Raw genomic sequence first — 14780 nt, 5'->3', positions numbered from 1 at the left:
AAACTGAGGGCTGAATTTTCATTAGGTGGGAAGCAGGAACCGTGTATCTTTTGAGTCATAAATCTGTTGCCAGTGGGAGATAAAGTTCAGATTTTCACAGGGGTGAACCCTTACTTGATATGGAAATGGATTTCCATTTGGAATGTGTAGGGGTGGGAATAGAGTTGGGTCAGATGATGTCTGCGACTCTCTTAAACACTGACCCATTCCCCTCCTAGCCACCACTGAGGTTGCTGGTTGTCCTAAGGGAAGGATTCATGGTTTGTGCTATAGGCTTTACTAAAGGGAAGCCTGATGTTATAGGAGAGTTTTGGAAGCCAGGAATGGGCAGACCCTTGATTCTTTGTGTTGATCTGGATCTACTGCTGGAGGCCATGAGGGTGTGGAGGGTGGTCGTCTTCCTGGGCGGTGACAAGAGGAGGCCACCTCATGATGCAACAGGGGCACCTCTCTGTTCAGCATCACCTCCCTATGCTGTCTCTTCCCCTCTAATTTCCTACTCCTCCCTAACAGGCTGCCCTTGTCTAGGGTCTTGCTGCCCTTGATTCCCATACTCCTCTGGAAAGTCATGTTATGGAGAGCACAGATAACCACACACAGAGACTGAAGACTATTGTATGATCGGTTTAGGCACTGGAATCGCTCTATAGAAGCTTAATGGTTGTCCTTCTGAATCAGTAGTATTAGCTATATTGTCTCTAGATCTGTCTGGGTTCTCTTAAAAGGATGTTCTCATTTCTACATGAGATTTCCCTTCTCTCCTGGAATTAATCCATGTTCTTTGGGTTTGGAGCGAAGTCCTGAAGCAGTCTTTTCTGGCAAAGGGTGAAGGACTCATGAGGGCTGTCGGGAAAGCAAACGCACTCGTGAGGGAAGCCCTTGTGGTGGTTGCAGGCCAGAGCGGAAGTCTTTGCTCTTGATGGATCTCACTGGTCAGTCAGGGCCTTGATGACCACAGGGTGCAACTGATGTGCTCTGTACCTGGAGGAATCCAGCAACAGAAGCAAAATCCACTGCCCACTGTAGCTGTGAGGCTGCGTTTGTCATGAATTGAATACACTGTTCAGTTACGGCAAAATAGGGCATCAATTAGCTGTGCAATAGACTGGTATGCTACCACTTCTGATCTGCCCCTAGGGTCAGCTAATCCATGGAAGAAACCAGAAGTGAAGAGGTTTGAGACTTTAGCAGCCAGTGGCAGGGCTGGTGACCACTCCTGCAAGGAGACCTTCAGTAAGAGCACAGATATCTGTGACCACCCGCTGGAGAAGCGCAGGCACCTGTGATACTAGGTTGTCTGCAAGTAGTTCCATTTTCAACAGCAGATCCCATATTGAGTGTTTGGCCTCTGCCACCTTCCTACCCTCCTTTCCTTGCCTGTGCCATCATGCTCAGCCTATGCTATGAAGGGTATCACCTCTCATCACTGCAGAACCTAAGGCCTGATAGCCATGCCCTCATTGCCAACTGGAGCCTTCCTTTTGACCAGGTAACTAACAAATGTCCTTGGTAGCATTGCCCGCTGCTAGGGGGCTACTGATCTCATTCCGAGTGCAGAGTGTCTATCCTCCCTATGCAGCACCAAGGGAACGCCCTTACTCAGTTCCAAGTCTCCCTTAGATGACAGCTTAGGCAGCCATGATTTGTTTTTCCATCTGTCTTCAGCTGGTCAGATTCCAATGGAAGTGGGGATATGTCCAACACTTTTTTAAAAAAAAGTTAGAACTTCCAATATTTACAAACTCTTAATGAGCTTTTCAACAACCTTAATTGGTCTGAGTTGGAGGGAGAGCTGGGTCCCTGTACTGCCCTCCCCACTTCTTACTGTTGTTGGTGCTGGGATTGGCATCTTGGCACATTGCCTGGTCCCGTTGTCTTGGGGTTCTAAAACATTCAGTCGATTGTTTAGTGATGTTAACTCTCGCTGTCTATAAAGATGCTGGATGGGATTTTCCTCCCACTCTCTGACAGATGGCGGTGTCCTACTTGCTGGTGGCAGGATCTTATGGTTCTGCCATTGCAAATGAGGTTTCCCATTGAATGCACCCCTCGCCACCAGGAAACTTGCGTTGTGAGGGGTGGGGGGGTGAACTAGCACTGTAAGATCCCACAGGCATAAATGCCAGCAAGATTCAGTGGCTGTCTGACACTTGTTTTCATTTGGCCTTTGCTTTCCATCTGGTTATTATTTCCTTAACTGTAATAATTCCCTAATCTCTTGCCTGAGCACTGTAACATTGTCTGCCTATATTTCTGATATTTGAGTGAATGTATATTTTGTGATGTTAGTGTATCTTTAGGAAATGTTGTTTTTAAATCATGTTCTCTGCAGCTGTAAACTTTGCAGCTGTTTTGGTTTCATTGCTGCCAGGCCACCTGCTAGAATTCTCTTTATTGCTACTTCAGTGGCTTAAATGGGGTATTTTCAGCTACTTTTTGGGAGTTGATCTGTGACCCTGCATTATTAGGAGGAAGACTGGTGGCATGTCATGTGTTTTGGACAGTTTTTCTTCATAGTGAATTCAATGTTTCACTTTTAATTTGGCTGGTAGTAGTTTTAGTTTAAAAGGGAGATTCTCATCGGACTGAAAGCAGTGTTTTTTTTCTGTTCCTGGGTATTAGAAATTCTGTAGGTTAGCTGAAAGCAAGACTTCCACTCCTTCCCAGAGTGGAAAATCTACTGTTGGAGGTTGGCTTGCCTAGAGTGTCTCTCGCTGGTGTTTTGGGAAGGTATTCTGACTTCAAACTGTTCTGGGTGTATCCAGAGAGCTGCTAGAAGTTACAAGGCTGAGCTCAGAGTTTCTATTCTCCAACCCAAGGGACTAGAGCTGTTCTGATGCCAAGCTTGTTTGTGTTTGCCTTGAGATTTGCTGCATTCAACCAAAAGGCTAAATTGCAATATCTCGTGAACATTAGTCTTGCTGTGTTTAACCTGTGATAAAGGTTTTGTTTCTGAGATTCATTTTGTTGGAATGTGTTCAGCTGTTAAGGCTGATAAAATATTATTGTTTTTTTTCCCTTGTTTGTAACTGGTAAAAGAAGCTGCTAATTTTTTTTCCATACATGTTAACTGTATTCTTAAATAAACTTCGATAAAAGCTCCTTCGTAGGTCATTTGAATCATATCTGAAGTGAAATATCTCTTGCTCATCCTAGCTAAATCAAGTACAAAATTTATAATCCAAGTGGACTTCATAAAACACTTTGGAGTTTCTGACCTGGATTACAACAATTTGTTTACCAGGATGTTTACCATTTATATAGATGATCTGGAGGAGGGGGCTGAGTGTAGGGTGACGAAATTTGCTGATGACACAAAGACAAGTGGAAAAGCAAATTGTGCGGAGGGTGTGGAAAGTCTGCAGAGGGATCTGGATAGGCTGAGTGAGTGGGCGAGGACCTGGCAGATGGAGTACAATGTTAACAAGTGTGAGGTTATCCACTTTGGCAGAAATAATAGTAGGAGGGATTACTATTTAAAGGGAGAAGAGCTGCAGCCTGCTACAGAGCAGAGGGACCTGGGGATTCTTGTGCATGAGTTGCAAAAACCCAGTCTGCAAGTGCAGCAGGTGATCAAGAAGGCAAATGGGATGCTGGCCTTTATAGCGAGGGGGATAGACTATAAAAGCAGGGAGGCCTTGCTGCAACTGTACAGGGCACTGGTGAGGCCGCAGCTGGAGTAGTGTGTGCAGTTTTGGTCGCCGCACTTGCGCAAGGATATTTTGGCCTTGGAGGGAGTGCAGAGGAGGTTCACTAGGCTGATATCAGAGATGAGGGGGTTGGACTGTGAAGAGAGGCTAAATAGACTGTGTCTGTACCCATTGGAGTTTAGAAGGATGAGGGGGGGATCTTATAGAGACATATAAGATAATGAAAGGGATGGATAGGGTAGAGGTAGAGAGATTCTTCCCACTCAGAAAGGACAGCAGGACTAGAGGGCACAGCCTCAAGATAAGAGGAGGGGGGGGGTGCGCACATTGTCCCTAAATTAGTCTTCCCTCAATCTTCCCCAATAGGTGTAGGCAAAGGTCATGGGTAGAGGAGGGCACTCATAATGTTAAAACGACGCGGGCTCGGGCTGAAGGACCTGTTTCCCATGCTGTTTTGTTTTTTGTTCTTTGTTCTTTGTTTTTGAATGTGGTGCAATTTAGTAATGAACTTTTCCAAACTGGGTGCTTTTTTAAAATTGGTGGGTGCGGCTGAAGAAGAGTAGGGAGTCAGTGGTGGATTGTGCTGAGGGGAGTGGTGCAGGCAACCTTCTCGTACTGTGGCTTTGCTAAACGTAAAAGAGAAGCTGAATTATAACATGATAATTAGGACACCTCAGGAATTTTAATACGTTCTCTGACAGATTTTACAATTTACAAGGTGCCTATGAAAAATGATAATGATCTCACCAAAGGGATTGTATGTTAGGATTAGTTTTCTTCTCTCCTTCCATCTGCCCTCCTATTCATGGAGAAGGTTTAATCGGCTAATACCAGGAATGGATGGGTTGTCCTTTGAGGAAAAGCTTGACAGGCTAGGCTTTTATCCATTGGCATTTGGAAGAATAAGAAGTGACTGGAATCTATAAGAAATGGGGGAGGGGCGGATTTGACAGGGCAGATGTGGAATAGATGTTTCCCCTCGGGGAAAAATGTAAGAGTCACGTTAAATGGGCAACCTCCCATTTTTCAAAACTGAGATGAGGAGAATTATTTTCTGAGGGCCGTGAATCTTTGGAACTCTTTCATAAAAGGCAATGGAGGCAGAATCTTTGAATCATTTTAAGCCAGAGCTAGATAGATTATAGATCAGCAAATGGTGAAATGTTATTGAGGGTAGCCAGGAATTTACAGTTGAGGTTAAAATCAGATCAACCATGGTCTGATTAAATGGCAGAGCAGACTTGAAGGGCAGAGTGGCCTACTCCTCCTAATTCACATGATGGTATGATTTGTCGAAGAGCTACCTTATTTTTTGATGTATTATACAAAGAAAGTGAGCAGCTTACTGTAAGGTACTATAAAGGTGCAAAAACTGTCACGTCATTTTGAGATCACATGAACCTATCTTTGAATGTTGTTACCCACAATTCTTCAATTTTCCTTCACGTTAAAGGGGACATTTTAAGATATTCGCTGTCTTTTAAAGTCCATCATTTATATCGTTACAAAAGCAAAAATAGTAGAATTTTAAAAGTAATTTGAGGTATTTAGCGGTTATAATAGATTGCAACAAAGATATTGCTTTGAATTTTATTTAACAATGCATGCTATTGTTTGAGTGCAGTCTAATTGTACAAAGATGGCTGAAGTTTTGCAGAATAGGACGCCATGCAATGCAAATATTTGAGATGATGAATTATAACATCAAATGAACAGGAATTGCTGGTGTCTAAATGCTAAGGTGCTGCAATGTAGGATGGATTTCTCGAGGCCTCCCACAGTGGTTTTCCAGTGATAAAAATGGCTTGCCATCAGCCACCAGTGGCCTCTTCTGGTGCTGCTGAAGTCTATAGTGATTTACGTTTATTGCTCATGCTGCCATTTAGAGGACTGGCGGCAGGGTTTGACTTTGGTAGGACCGGAAGGTCCCACCAATGGGAAGGGTTGGAAAATTCCACCCATGACATGATAAAAATTACAACTTGCATGTAATAGTTCCAATTGATAATTCAAGTTCCTTTATCTGTAAGGAGCAGATAACGACATACGTAGCTTGTCTGGCCTTGTGTCTGTTAATTGGTTGATGTAACGTCCCTTTTGTAGCTAGGTCGTCTAGCTCCTGCAATCTCAACAAAGGCACCAAACCTATTTTACAAAAATATAGATGTTATTGCCATCTGTGGAGGAGGAAAATCAACATTAGGGTGGAAATTCATTTTTATTATTGCTAGGTTAAAGGAAGAACTGCGCCAAACACCTTTTTGTGACAATGTGCTGAAAAAGAATAACTTGAACTACTTTCCCCTCTCCTATCTTTCTGTTTTTACTCGCTTACATGATAGAAGTTACTTACAAATCGAAGTAAATACTAGATTTTTTTTTTACTGAAAAGTGCTGACTTTCTTTGGCTGCACTTAACTATTACTGACATTTGCTTCCTTTAACCCTGGTCAGTGATGGAGTAAGGCAACCCTTCATTTGACAGACATTAGTTTCTGGGCTTATCTCTGTGAGTTTGCATTAAAATTCCTAGATGGAATTAAGATTCTGATTTGAGTCCATCTGTAAAATAACAAATCAGTTGCCTCTAATTTAGCAATCAGAACAAAATTACATTGGAGGATAAAATTATGCACATTTTAAATTGTTCTAATGGCCATGATTCTGAAATGTATTTCTTTTTTGTTCTCTTATAAACAACGAAAAGATAACAAATATTGAAATCTATAAATTTGACGTGCATTTTGTTTGCTTTGTCAAATAAAAGCAAAAGTACCATTTTGGAATATCGGATTTTGTATGTATAAGGTTTGTAAAGTCAAGTCACAGATTTAAGTATATAGTATTTAAGTTTAATTTTCAATTGGCAGAGCATTTGTTTAGCGAACATCTCTAAGCTTGCCATAGAAGTAATGAATTAAAAATTGTTTCGGTTTTTATAACCTAATGGTCTTGTGTTCCTGCAAGCATTTGAAGTGATAGAATAAGAACAGTCATTTATCTCTTGTATTCCCACAGGCTTTTGTAGCAGCCTTTGCAGTTTCAGCGTATGCATCTTCATATTACAGAGCTGGAAGTAAGCCATTTAACCCAGTTCTAGGAGAGACGTATGAATGTGTGAGAAAAGAACAAGGCTTCTGGTTTATTGCTGAACAGGTAATGGCTCTTGCAGCGTAATATTTATGCAGTACAAGTCAGTGAGTAACTATAAGTCCAAGAAATGGTTGCAAAGAATTTATAGCTAAGTAAAATTGCATTTTTAATTGTATTGAAGGTTTTTCTGCCACAAGCTCTAATTGCTAAAGGTCTAGTTAATTCTATATCCGTTAAAACTGCATTTTTCAACAATGACATTCATCTTGACTGTTGTGACTTATTCTGTCAAACATTAGATTACAATTGGTCTGCTCCACCAGCAGTAGTATTGCAGTACAGGCTATAAGTCTATCCAGTTAGGAATTTCAGACTGCATCTAAAAATAGCAGACAGGATTATTTGAATACCTGCAACAGGTAGGTTAGTGATACCATGCTGCCCCAGTGGCACAAAGGTCCTAATGAATATGCATTTTGGCAAATATTACGTTCCAAATAGAACCAGATGTGCATCATTGAAAGGTAATTGGTCCCATAGACATCAGCTTACCTTAAGTGTGAAGAGTTCTTTGATCTTAGGGCTTCTGCCAGCAGATTGTCTGATGTTGGGAGCTCTGCATGGGTACTTCAAAGTGCTTACTGTCTGAAATTCCTGGAATAGACCAGAAAGACATTATCCCTTCTTTAATTCATCTGAATGTGGCAGAATCATGGTGGAACAGGGCTCTGTTCAGTTATCCAGACCTCTATACTTGGAACTTTGTCCTACTGAGGATTTAACAACTAGGTTATGAAAGGAAGCAAACATCTCAATGAGAAGAGCCATGAATGCAGGCATGGCTTAACTTTTGGCAAATCATTAATGTTCTACTCTCCTACACCCATCAGAATGAATGGGTGGATAACTGTGGCCAACAAATTTAGAATTTTACATGTATTTGGCTGGCAGCCAAAGGTTCTAGTAGGAACAAAAACACAGAAAACTGGCCATTTAAATATTTTAATGCAATTTAAGTTGAAAAATAAATTTAATTCTTTAGCAAATTCATTGATGAAAACCTTGATTTTGTTTTTAAACACGATGTTTTTTAGGTCAGTCATCATCCTCCAATATCTGCATGCCATGCTGAATCCAAAAACTTCGCTTTCTGGCAAGGTAGGTGTCTGCTTGAATGGGGGAAGTTGCAGTTTGCAAATTTCATCATGGAGTCACAGTTAGAGGGGGTTTTTTATTCCTACTAGGAAATGGGGAAGTGTTTTTATTGATCTACAGAATAGATTGGACTGTTTATCCTTCTGTTTTGACCAGGGTTAGGGATGTACATCTTTGCCATGCATTATTTAGCTGGGTGTGAATATGCACAGAAACCTGCTATCATATTGAAAAGAGAAATCTACCTAGGAGTGTTTCCATTTGCCCACAATATAGGGGTACATCTTGCATAGAGTTGGCAACATTTTTTTGTTACAAATTGTTTAATTTAGATTCTATGATGCAGTCTTGGCAAAGAGATGTATCTATTTTGAGACTGAATTTCTCTCTAGGTCACACTGTATCAGAGCCCCTACCACCTTCTGCCTTAAATCTAACTGGACGGTTGGCCCTAAATACTATACACTGGCTGCAAAAAAAAGCTATACATAGGCTGCATGTCTAGGTGTCCTGAACAGTGAAGAATGACGCCCCTCCTCATGGTGGAGTTTCCAGCGATGCAGGCTGTTTAGCATTGACCACCAGTGGGATCTTCTGTCCCACATAAGTCAGTGTCCCATTTGTGTTGCTTATTGGCCACACTGTTGAGGAACCTATCGTGGGGGGTTTGACTTTGCTGGGACCTGAAGATCCTGCTGGGAGAAGGGCTGAAAAATTCCACCCTGGGAGACAATAACCTTAACCTTTATCAGAACTTTTAATTGAAAGAACTAAATGTCATTCACCGCATCTCAGCATGGTCCTGAATGATTAGTTTCTAGGCCTAAGTTGGCATTTTAGTATGAATTAACAATTAGGACATCTTTGCATCAATATCATAATGTTACATTTGAGTATCTTCACCATCTGCTAGCTGGCTGGTAAGTAAAGTGCACCAGATCTCAGTTAAATCTTCAGCTTAGGTGAAGCAACCATGCTAAATTGCTCCTTGCTGTCCCGGGATGTGTAGGTTAGGAGGATTAGTGGGGTAAATATGTGGGGCTACAGGGAATAGGGCCTGGGTAAGATGCTGTTTTGGAAAGTCGGTGCAGACTTGATGGATGGAATGGCCTCCTTCTGCACTTTTGGGGTTCTATGATTTTATACTAAAATTGAGAAGATTATTAGCAAATCTAATAGAAGCAAAGAAAACTGTCATTTTATTGAGTTAACTAATGTTATTTCCAGTTGCCAATGAGTTTAATTTGAGGACTTCAGCTTAGGATCACCAGTCAATCCCTTATAGACTGTTTTGTGGAAGTTGCAACCTTGTAACTCTTATGTTTCCCACTGTTGCTGATAATGCATCCCTTCTTTCTGTATCTTGCTGTTTCTGTCCATATTCGCCTTATTGTTCCCATTTTCCGTATTCCTCCTTTCCTGACATTCCTGACTCAGTGCCCCGTTCACCTTTATTTAGCTGTTCTGTTTTGGTACACTCATACCCTAGGAAATCTGGGAGGGGATTAAATGTCTAAAGGAAATGCTTACCTTGTAACTCATCACAGCAGCAAATCAATAGAACTGAAACTGGAAGTTTAGAAAATTAAAAAACCTGTTTCACAAGCCTATCCTCTGATCAGAGCCAATAATTATAACATACATTTCAGAAAATATATTCCAGATGATTTAGCTATTATAGGACTTTTCAATGGAAGGCAACATTTAATATCAGTTTTTTTTAAAGCAGTGTTATTTGACGTTGCCTCCAACTCTTTCTGATGAGATATTCCAAGTTGATAGCTTTTAAAAGGGAAGCTGATGAATAGGATCATATTTCACAGCACAAAGGAGCTCATTTGACTCATTGTGTTGCTTCTCTAAAAGAGTAAGATTCTATGAACACAAATGCTCTTCAAAAAGTTCCAATCGTTTATTTCCGAAACATGAAGAACAAATCCTAGAAGTCCTTACCATGCCATCAAGAACATATTGCCATTGACTTGAATAGAAAGGCTGCCCTTGAACAACAGTAATGAACGGAATTGATCAGCAAGCAGAAATCGATGATGATGTTTTGTATATTTCCATGATTAAGCAGAATACTTGCAGCTAATGATTTATGTTGAGAGGCAATTAGAAAAGCAGTTCAATTAATAGAAAATTTAATTGCAGAATAATGTTCATATGCACATTGTAGGTAAAATGTTAGAATCTGTCATCGAGGAGGAAATAGCGAGGCATCTTGAGGGGAATTGCTTGATTGAGCAGACGCAGCACAGTTTCGTTAAGGGGAAGTTGTGTCTGACAAATTTATTGGAGTTCTATGAGGATGTGTCTAGGGCGGTGGATAGAGGAGAGCCGGTGGATGTGGTCGGTCTTGATTTTCAGAAGGCGTTTGACAAGGTACCTCACAAGGTTATTGCAGAAGGTAAGGGGGCATGGAGTTGGGGGTAGGGTGTTAGCGTGGATAGAGGATTGGTTGTCAAATAGGAGGCAGAGAGTGGGGGTCAATGGGTGCTATTCGGATTGGTGGTTGGTAACAAGTGGAGTGCCCCAGGGGTCGGTGCTGGGGCCTCAGCTATTTACCATTTATATAGATGATCTGGAGGAGGGAACCGAGTGTATGGTGTCGAAATTTGCTGATGACACCAAGATTGGTGGAATGGCAAATTGCGCGGAGGGTGTGGAGAGTCTGCAGAAGGATCTAGATAGGCTGGGTGAATGGGCCAGGAACTGGCAAATGGAATTCAATGTTGGCAAGTGCGAGGTGGTCCACTTTGGTAGAAATAATGGTAGGAAGGACTATTACTTATGTGGCGAAAAACTGCAGCAGGCGACGGTGCAGAGGCACCTCGGGGTCCTTGTGCATGAGTCGCAAAAACCCAGCCTGCAGGTGCAGCAGGTGGTCAGGAAGGCGAATGGGATGCTGGCCTTCATAGCGAGGGGGATTGAATATAAAAGTAGGGAGGTCTTGCTGCAGCTGTATAGGGCATTGGTGAGGCTGCAGCTGGAGTACTGTGTGCAGTTTTGGTCGCTGCACTTACGCAAGGATATTTTGGCCTTGGAGGGAGTGCAGAGGAGGTTTACAAGGCTGATACCGGAGTTGAGGGGGTTGAGCTATGAGGAGAGGTTGAATAAACTAGGCTTGTACTCGTTAGAGTTTAGAAGAATGAGGGGAGATCTCATTGAGACGTATAAGATGATGAATGGGATGGATAGGATAGAGGTGGAGAGACTCTTCCCGCTCAAAAAAGACAGTAGGACTAGGGGGCACAGCCTCAAGATAAAAGGGGGGCGGTTTAGAACGGAGTTGAGGAGGAGCTTCTTCACTCAAAGGGTGGTGAATCTCTGGAATTCTCTGCCCGTTGAAGTGGTGGAGGCTACCTCGCTAAATATTTTTAAGACGTGGGTTGATGGGTTTTTGATAAGCGAGGGGATTAAGGGTTATGGGGAGAGGGCGGGAAGGTGGAACTGAGCCACGACAGATCAGCCATGATCTTATTGAATGGCGGGGCAGGCTCAAAGGGCTAGATGGCCTACTCCTGCTCCTATTTCATATGTTCTTATGTTCTTATATGAAATCATTTCTGATGTGTACAAGGGCCATTTTGTATTTATGGAGTCTTTATTTACCTCCTGTGTTATTAGATGTAAGGTGGAAGAACAAGTTCTGGGGTAAATCAATGGAGATTGTTCCAGTTGGCACAATTCATGTAACTCTACCATCGTAAGTACCATAATCGAATGAATCCTGCTGCAGGAGAAAAAAAACTAAGCAAGTTTGAATTGATTTAAAATTGAGTCTGATAATGCGAAGACGACTTGTTCCAGGAAAGCTTTTATGTCTACTTTCCCTCTTACCCTATTGAATGCATTTTTGGAAGAGCTAACTTGATAAATAATTGACTGAATTGATCCACCAAACTGTATACAGTGTGCAGCCATAAAATGGCTTGTATACATTGCATGCAGTTTGAAGATTGCAACAAATGTGAAGGAGAAAAGGGACATCACTCAATTCAACGCCAGTTTTTCCTTTATCCTCATTGGAATTTGGCAAATGTAAAATGGCTTGTTGAACTTATAAACTTCCCTGTGGATTGATGTCTTCTTATCAAGCAAGCGCAACACCTGCCGTAAAGTAGCTGGATACTTCCATAAATATCAACATTGAACTCTAGTGACGTCCCTAAGGCCCCAGTTTACTATTTTAATAAACCAACTTAGCAATAGTAGGAACAGGAGCCAGAAGATGCCTAAAATGTTTTTAAAAAAATATACAGTTTCTCTTCCAGGATGCACAATCCATCATCCTCATTTACCGAGGACCTGCCAATATCCCTGCCAACCACGTAGCTGAATTCTAGCCACATTTCCGTAGAATCCAACAGCGAAGACCTCCTTCCTAACAACTACTTCCTAACTTCCCACTTTGGGCAATGCAGATGAAGGTGTAGCTGCTTTGCCATCAACCTTGGCGTACACCTGCACTCTAGTGGCTATTTACTTTGTCAATTATGAATGAATACTGATTCAAATTTTGAAGTAATCTACATTGGATTAAAAATCAATTCATTAGTTGAACAATTTGATATAATATGATTATCAAGGACATTATTAATGGGGAAATACAAGATTTGGGCACTTAGAATTGGTGACATGAACTCTGTCTAGAGGCAGTTCTTCTTTGTGCCAGAAATATTTTGGGGTCCTTCAGCAACTTTTAACTCTATGCCATCTTTAGTGTGGCACCTGAAGATATAAGGCGGTTTATGTGCTTTGAAGAATAACTTGTTTCACTTTATCCTTTAAATTGTGCAACTAATAAATAGTTGGCAGATCTTGCTTAAACTTACTAAAGTGGCATTCTTCTAGTAATGTTTAACTGGCTTTTTCAGGATATTCGTGATATATGTATGGTTTCCTTAAAACCTGGAAAATCTGCTAAGAGTTGATAAGATTTATTTCCAGTCTTCAGCAAGATGGATAATGAAGTCATCATTAATCCTTTATATTTTAGTATACCGGTTAGCTTTATCGGAAGAGTTCTATCATTCAAGTTCCATTTGTTTTACTTTAAAGTTAATCGAGCTAAGTGTTTTTATTCACTTTGTTCTGTAATTATCATACTATTGGACAAAGGATCAACCTTTATACAATACAGGTTGCTTGCCTAATTGCATATCTCATCCATAAGCATATGTACAGTGGGTGTACTGGGCTGATGCATCATTTACATCTTCTGATTACTCACTGTTTGCCAGCCCATCTTATACCGATATTCTATTGATCAACTTAATGTAGCTCTTCAGAACACTGTGCTAATAGCCAGATAATGTTTTCTTAAAAGTAGTACATATACTTAATTACATCTTTCTCAAACATTTTGTTTTTTGAATAATGCAAATTATTAGGAATACTGCCCATCTGCAACAACAACTCATTCATTCAGTCCATATAATGTAGAAACATGTCCTGAAGCATTTCAGAGGAGAGTTATTTGACTATGTGCAAACTACCCCATCTTACATGTGAAACTTAAACTTATGAGAGCAATTAAACAATATTTCCTTTCAAAAGAATATAAGCGAAACAAAGCAAAAAACATCTTTAGTCAGATTTTGCTGTCGAGGGTAATGGAGAGGCTGACAATACTAACCTTTTTCTGCACAAATTGGACAACAGATTCTGGAGTGCATACATGAAGATCATAAGTTTCTGTGTGAGATGTGTTATTGCTCTGTAAACAGCATAAAAACGTTTCACCATCTGACCTCTCATTTAGTCTACTTATTTCTCAACTTAAAACTGTGTTTAAATTGAAATTTGAATTTTTGTTTTGGATTAGTGGTATGAGTCTTTGGATTAACTAATGCTCCAGTTACACAATAAGCAGCGCATTAACATAGCCTAGGATTGTGTACAAATGCCAGTGCCAAAGCAAAAGGTAGAATGTTGGTAGCCAGTGGATTTCTGGTGGGTGCCTGCTGGTTTCAATTATTTTCTATTTGCCTATTTGTATTAGGGTTTTCTATTTGTATTAGGGTTCCTTGGCAACCTTAACTAGCCTCTGGATCACATTATATGAGGCATAGTTGGGAAGTATGCATGAAATGGCTGCCAGCTTCTGGATAGATAGTTTTGTGGCCGTTGTCTACCAGGCAGCTTTCAGATAGGTGTAGGGCAAGGGAATTCAAGAGTGAGCATTCTTGCAGCAGGGAAGGAGTCCAAGGGTGGAGAGGCCTCAACATTTCTTGCAAGTCCCACTGGAATGACAGATTTCTGTTCGGGTCAAGCATAAAATTGTTGCCTGTGTCTAATAATGTCATGAACCCCAATCAGCACATTTGAATAAGGGCTCTGTCATTTTGGGCTGTTCTTCATTAATTTATAAATAATTATAGCCAAGACAAAAGTGTACATTGAAAGATCTCATTAGTACAAACTACAGAGAAACACAGTGTGTCCAAAGGTAAAACATTAAGCTCCTTAAAGGATTTGAATTGAGTCAACACATAGGGCTAGATTTTCACCTTTAAGTGAAAAGTCAAGATACTTTTCAGCTCAAAGCACCCACCTTTGGAAAGAAATGCCCCAGATGGAATGATTTTTGCAATGGAAGGATGGGTGCATTATCCATGCTTGGCTGAGAGCCAGATTTGCAAAAGGACTATCTTTGTTACAACAGGTACATAGAGGGGAAAACATGGCTTGATTGAGCTTTTTCTGTAATCTATTTTATCATTGACTCAGTATTTACCTTCAGAAGCTAAAGAAATGTCAAGTGTTAATAGTTTCAGTTATTGATACTTCAAACTTGTGGTTAATTAACACTATTGCAGCAGCAGTTTCTTTTGAGGAAGTTATTATTGGCTTTTTAAATGTTTCCACACATGCAAT

At 40.8% G+C, this 14780-nt stretch overlaps 1 protein-coding gene across 3 annotated transcripts in view; it reads left to right on the top strand.

Moving 5' to 3' along the window:
* The window catches only part of osbpl3b (oxysterol binding protein-like 3b), a 189864-nt gene that overhangs the window by 133507 nt on the left and 41577 nt on the right, over positions 1-14780 (top strand). For all 3 annotated transcript variants that reach the window (XM_080205471.1, XM_080205481.1, XM_080205461.1), the window contains 3 exons: positions 6669-6806; positions 7838-7901; positions 11529-11607. In XM_080205471.1, the coding sequence (XP_080061597.1) occupies positions 6669-6806; positions 7838-7901; positions 11529-11607 (281 nt within the window). The remainder of the gene's footprint in view (positions 1-6668; positions 6807-7837; positions 7902-11528; positions 11608-14780) is intronic.

Source organism: Carcharhinus amblyrhynchos, chromosome 2 (genome assembly GCF_965287045.1).
Source record: "Carcharhinus amblyrhynchos chromosome 2, sCarAmb.v2.hapA, whole genome shotgun sequence".
Taxonomy (NCBI): domain Eukaryota; kingdom Metazoa; phylum Chordata; class Chondrichthyes; order Carcharhiniformes; family Carcharhinidae; genus Carcharhinus; species Carcharhinus amblyrhynchos.
This window is presented reverse-complemented; position numbering and strand designations above follow the sequence as displayed.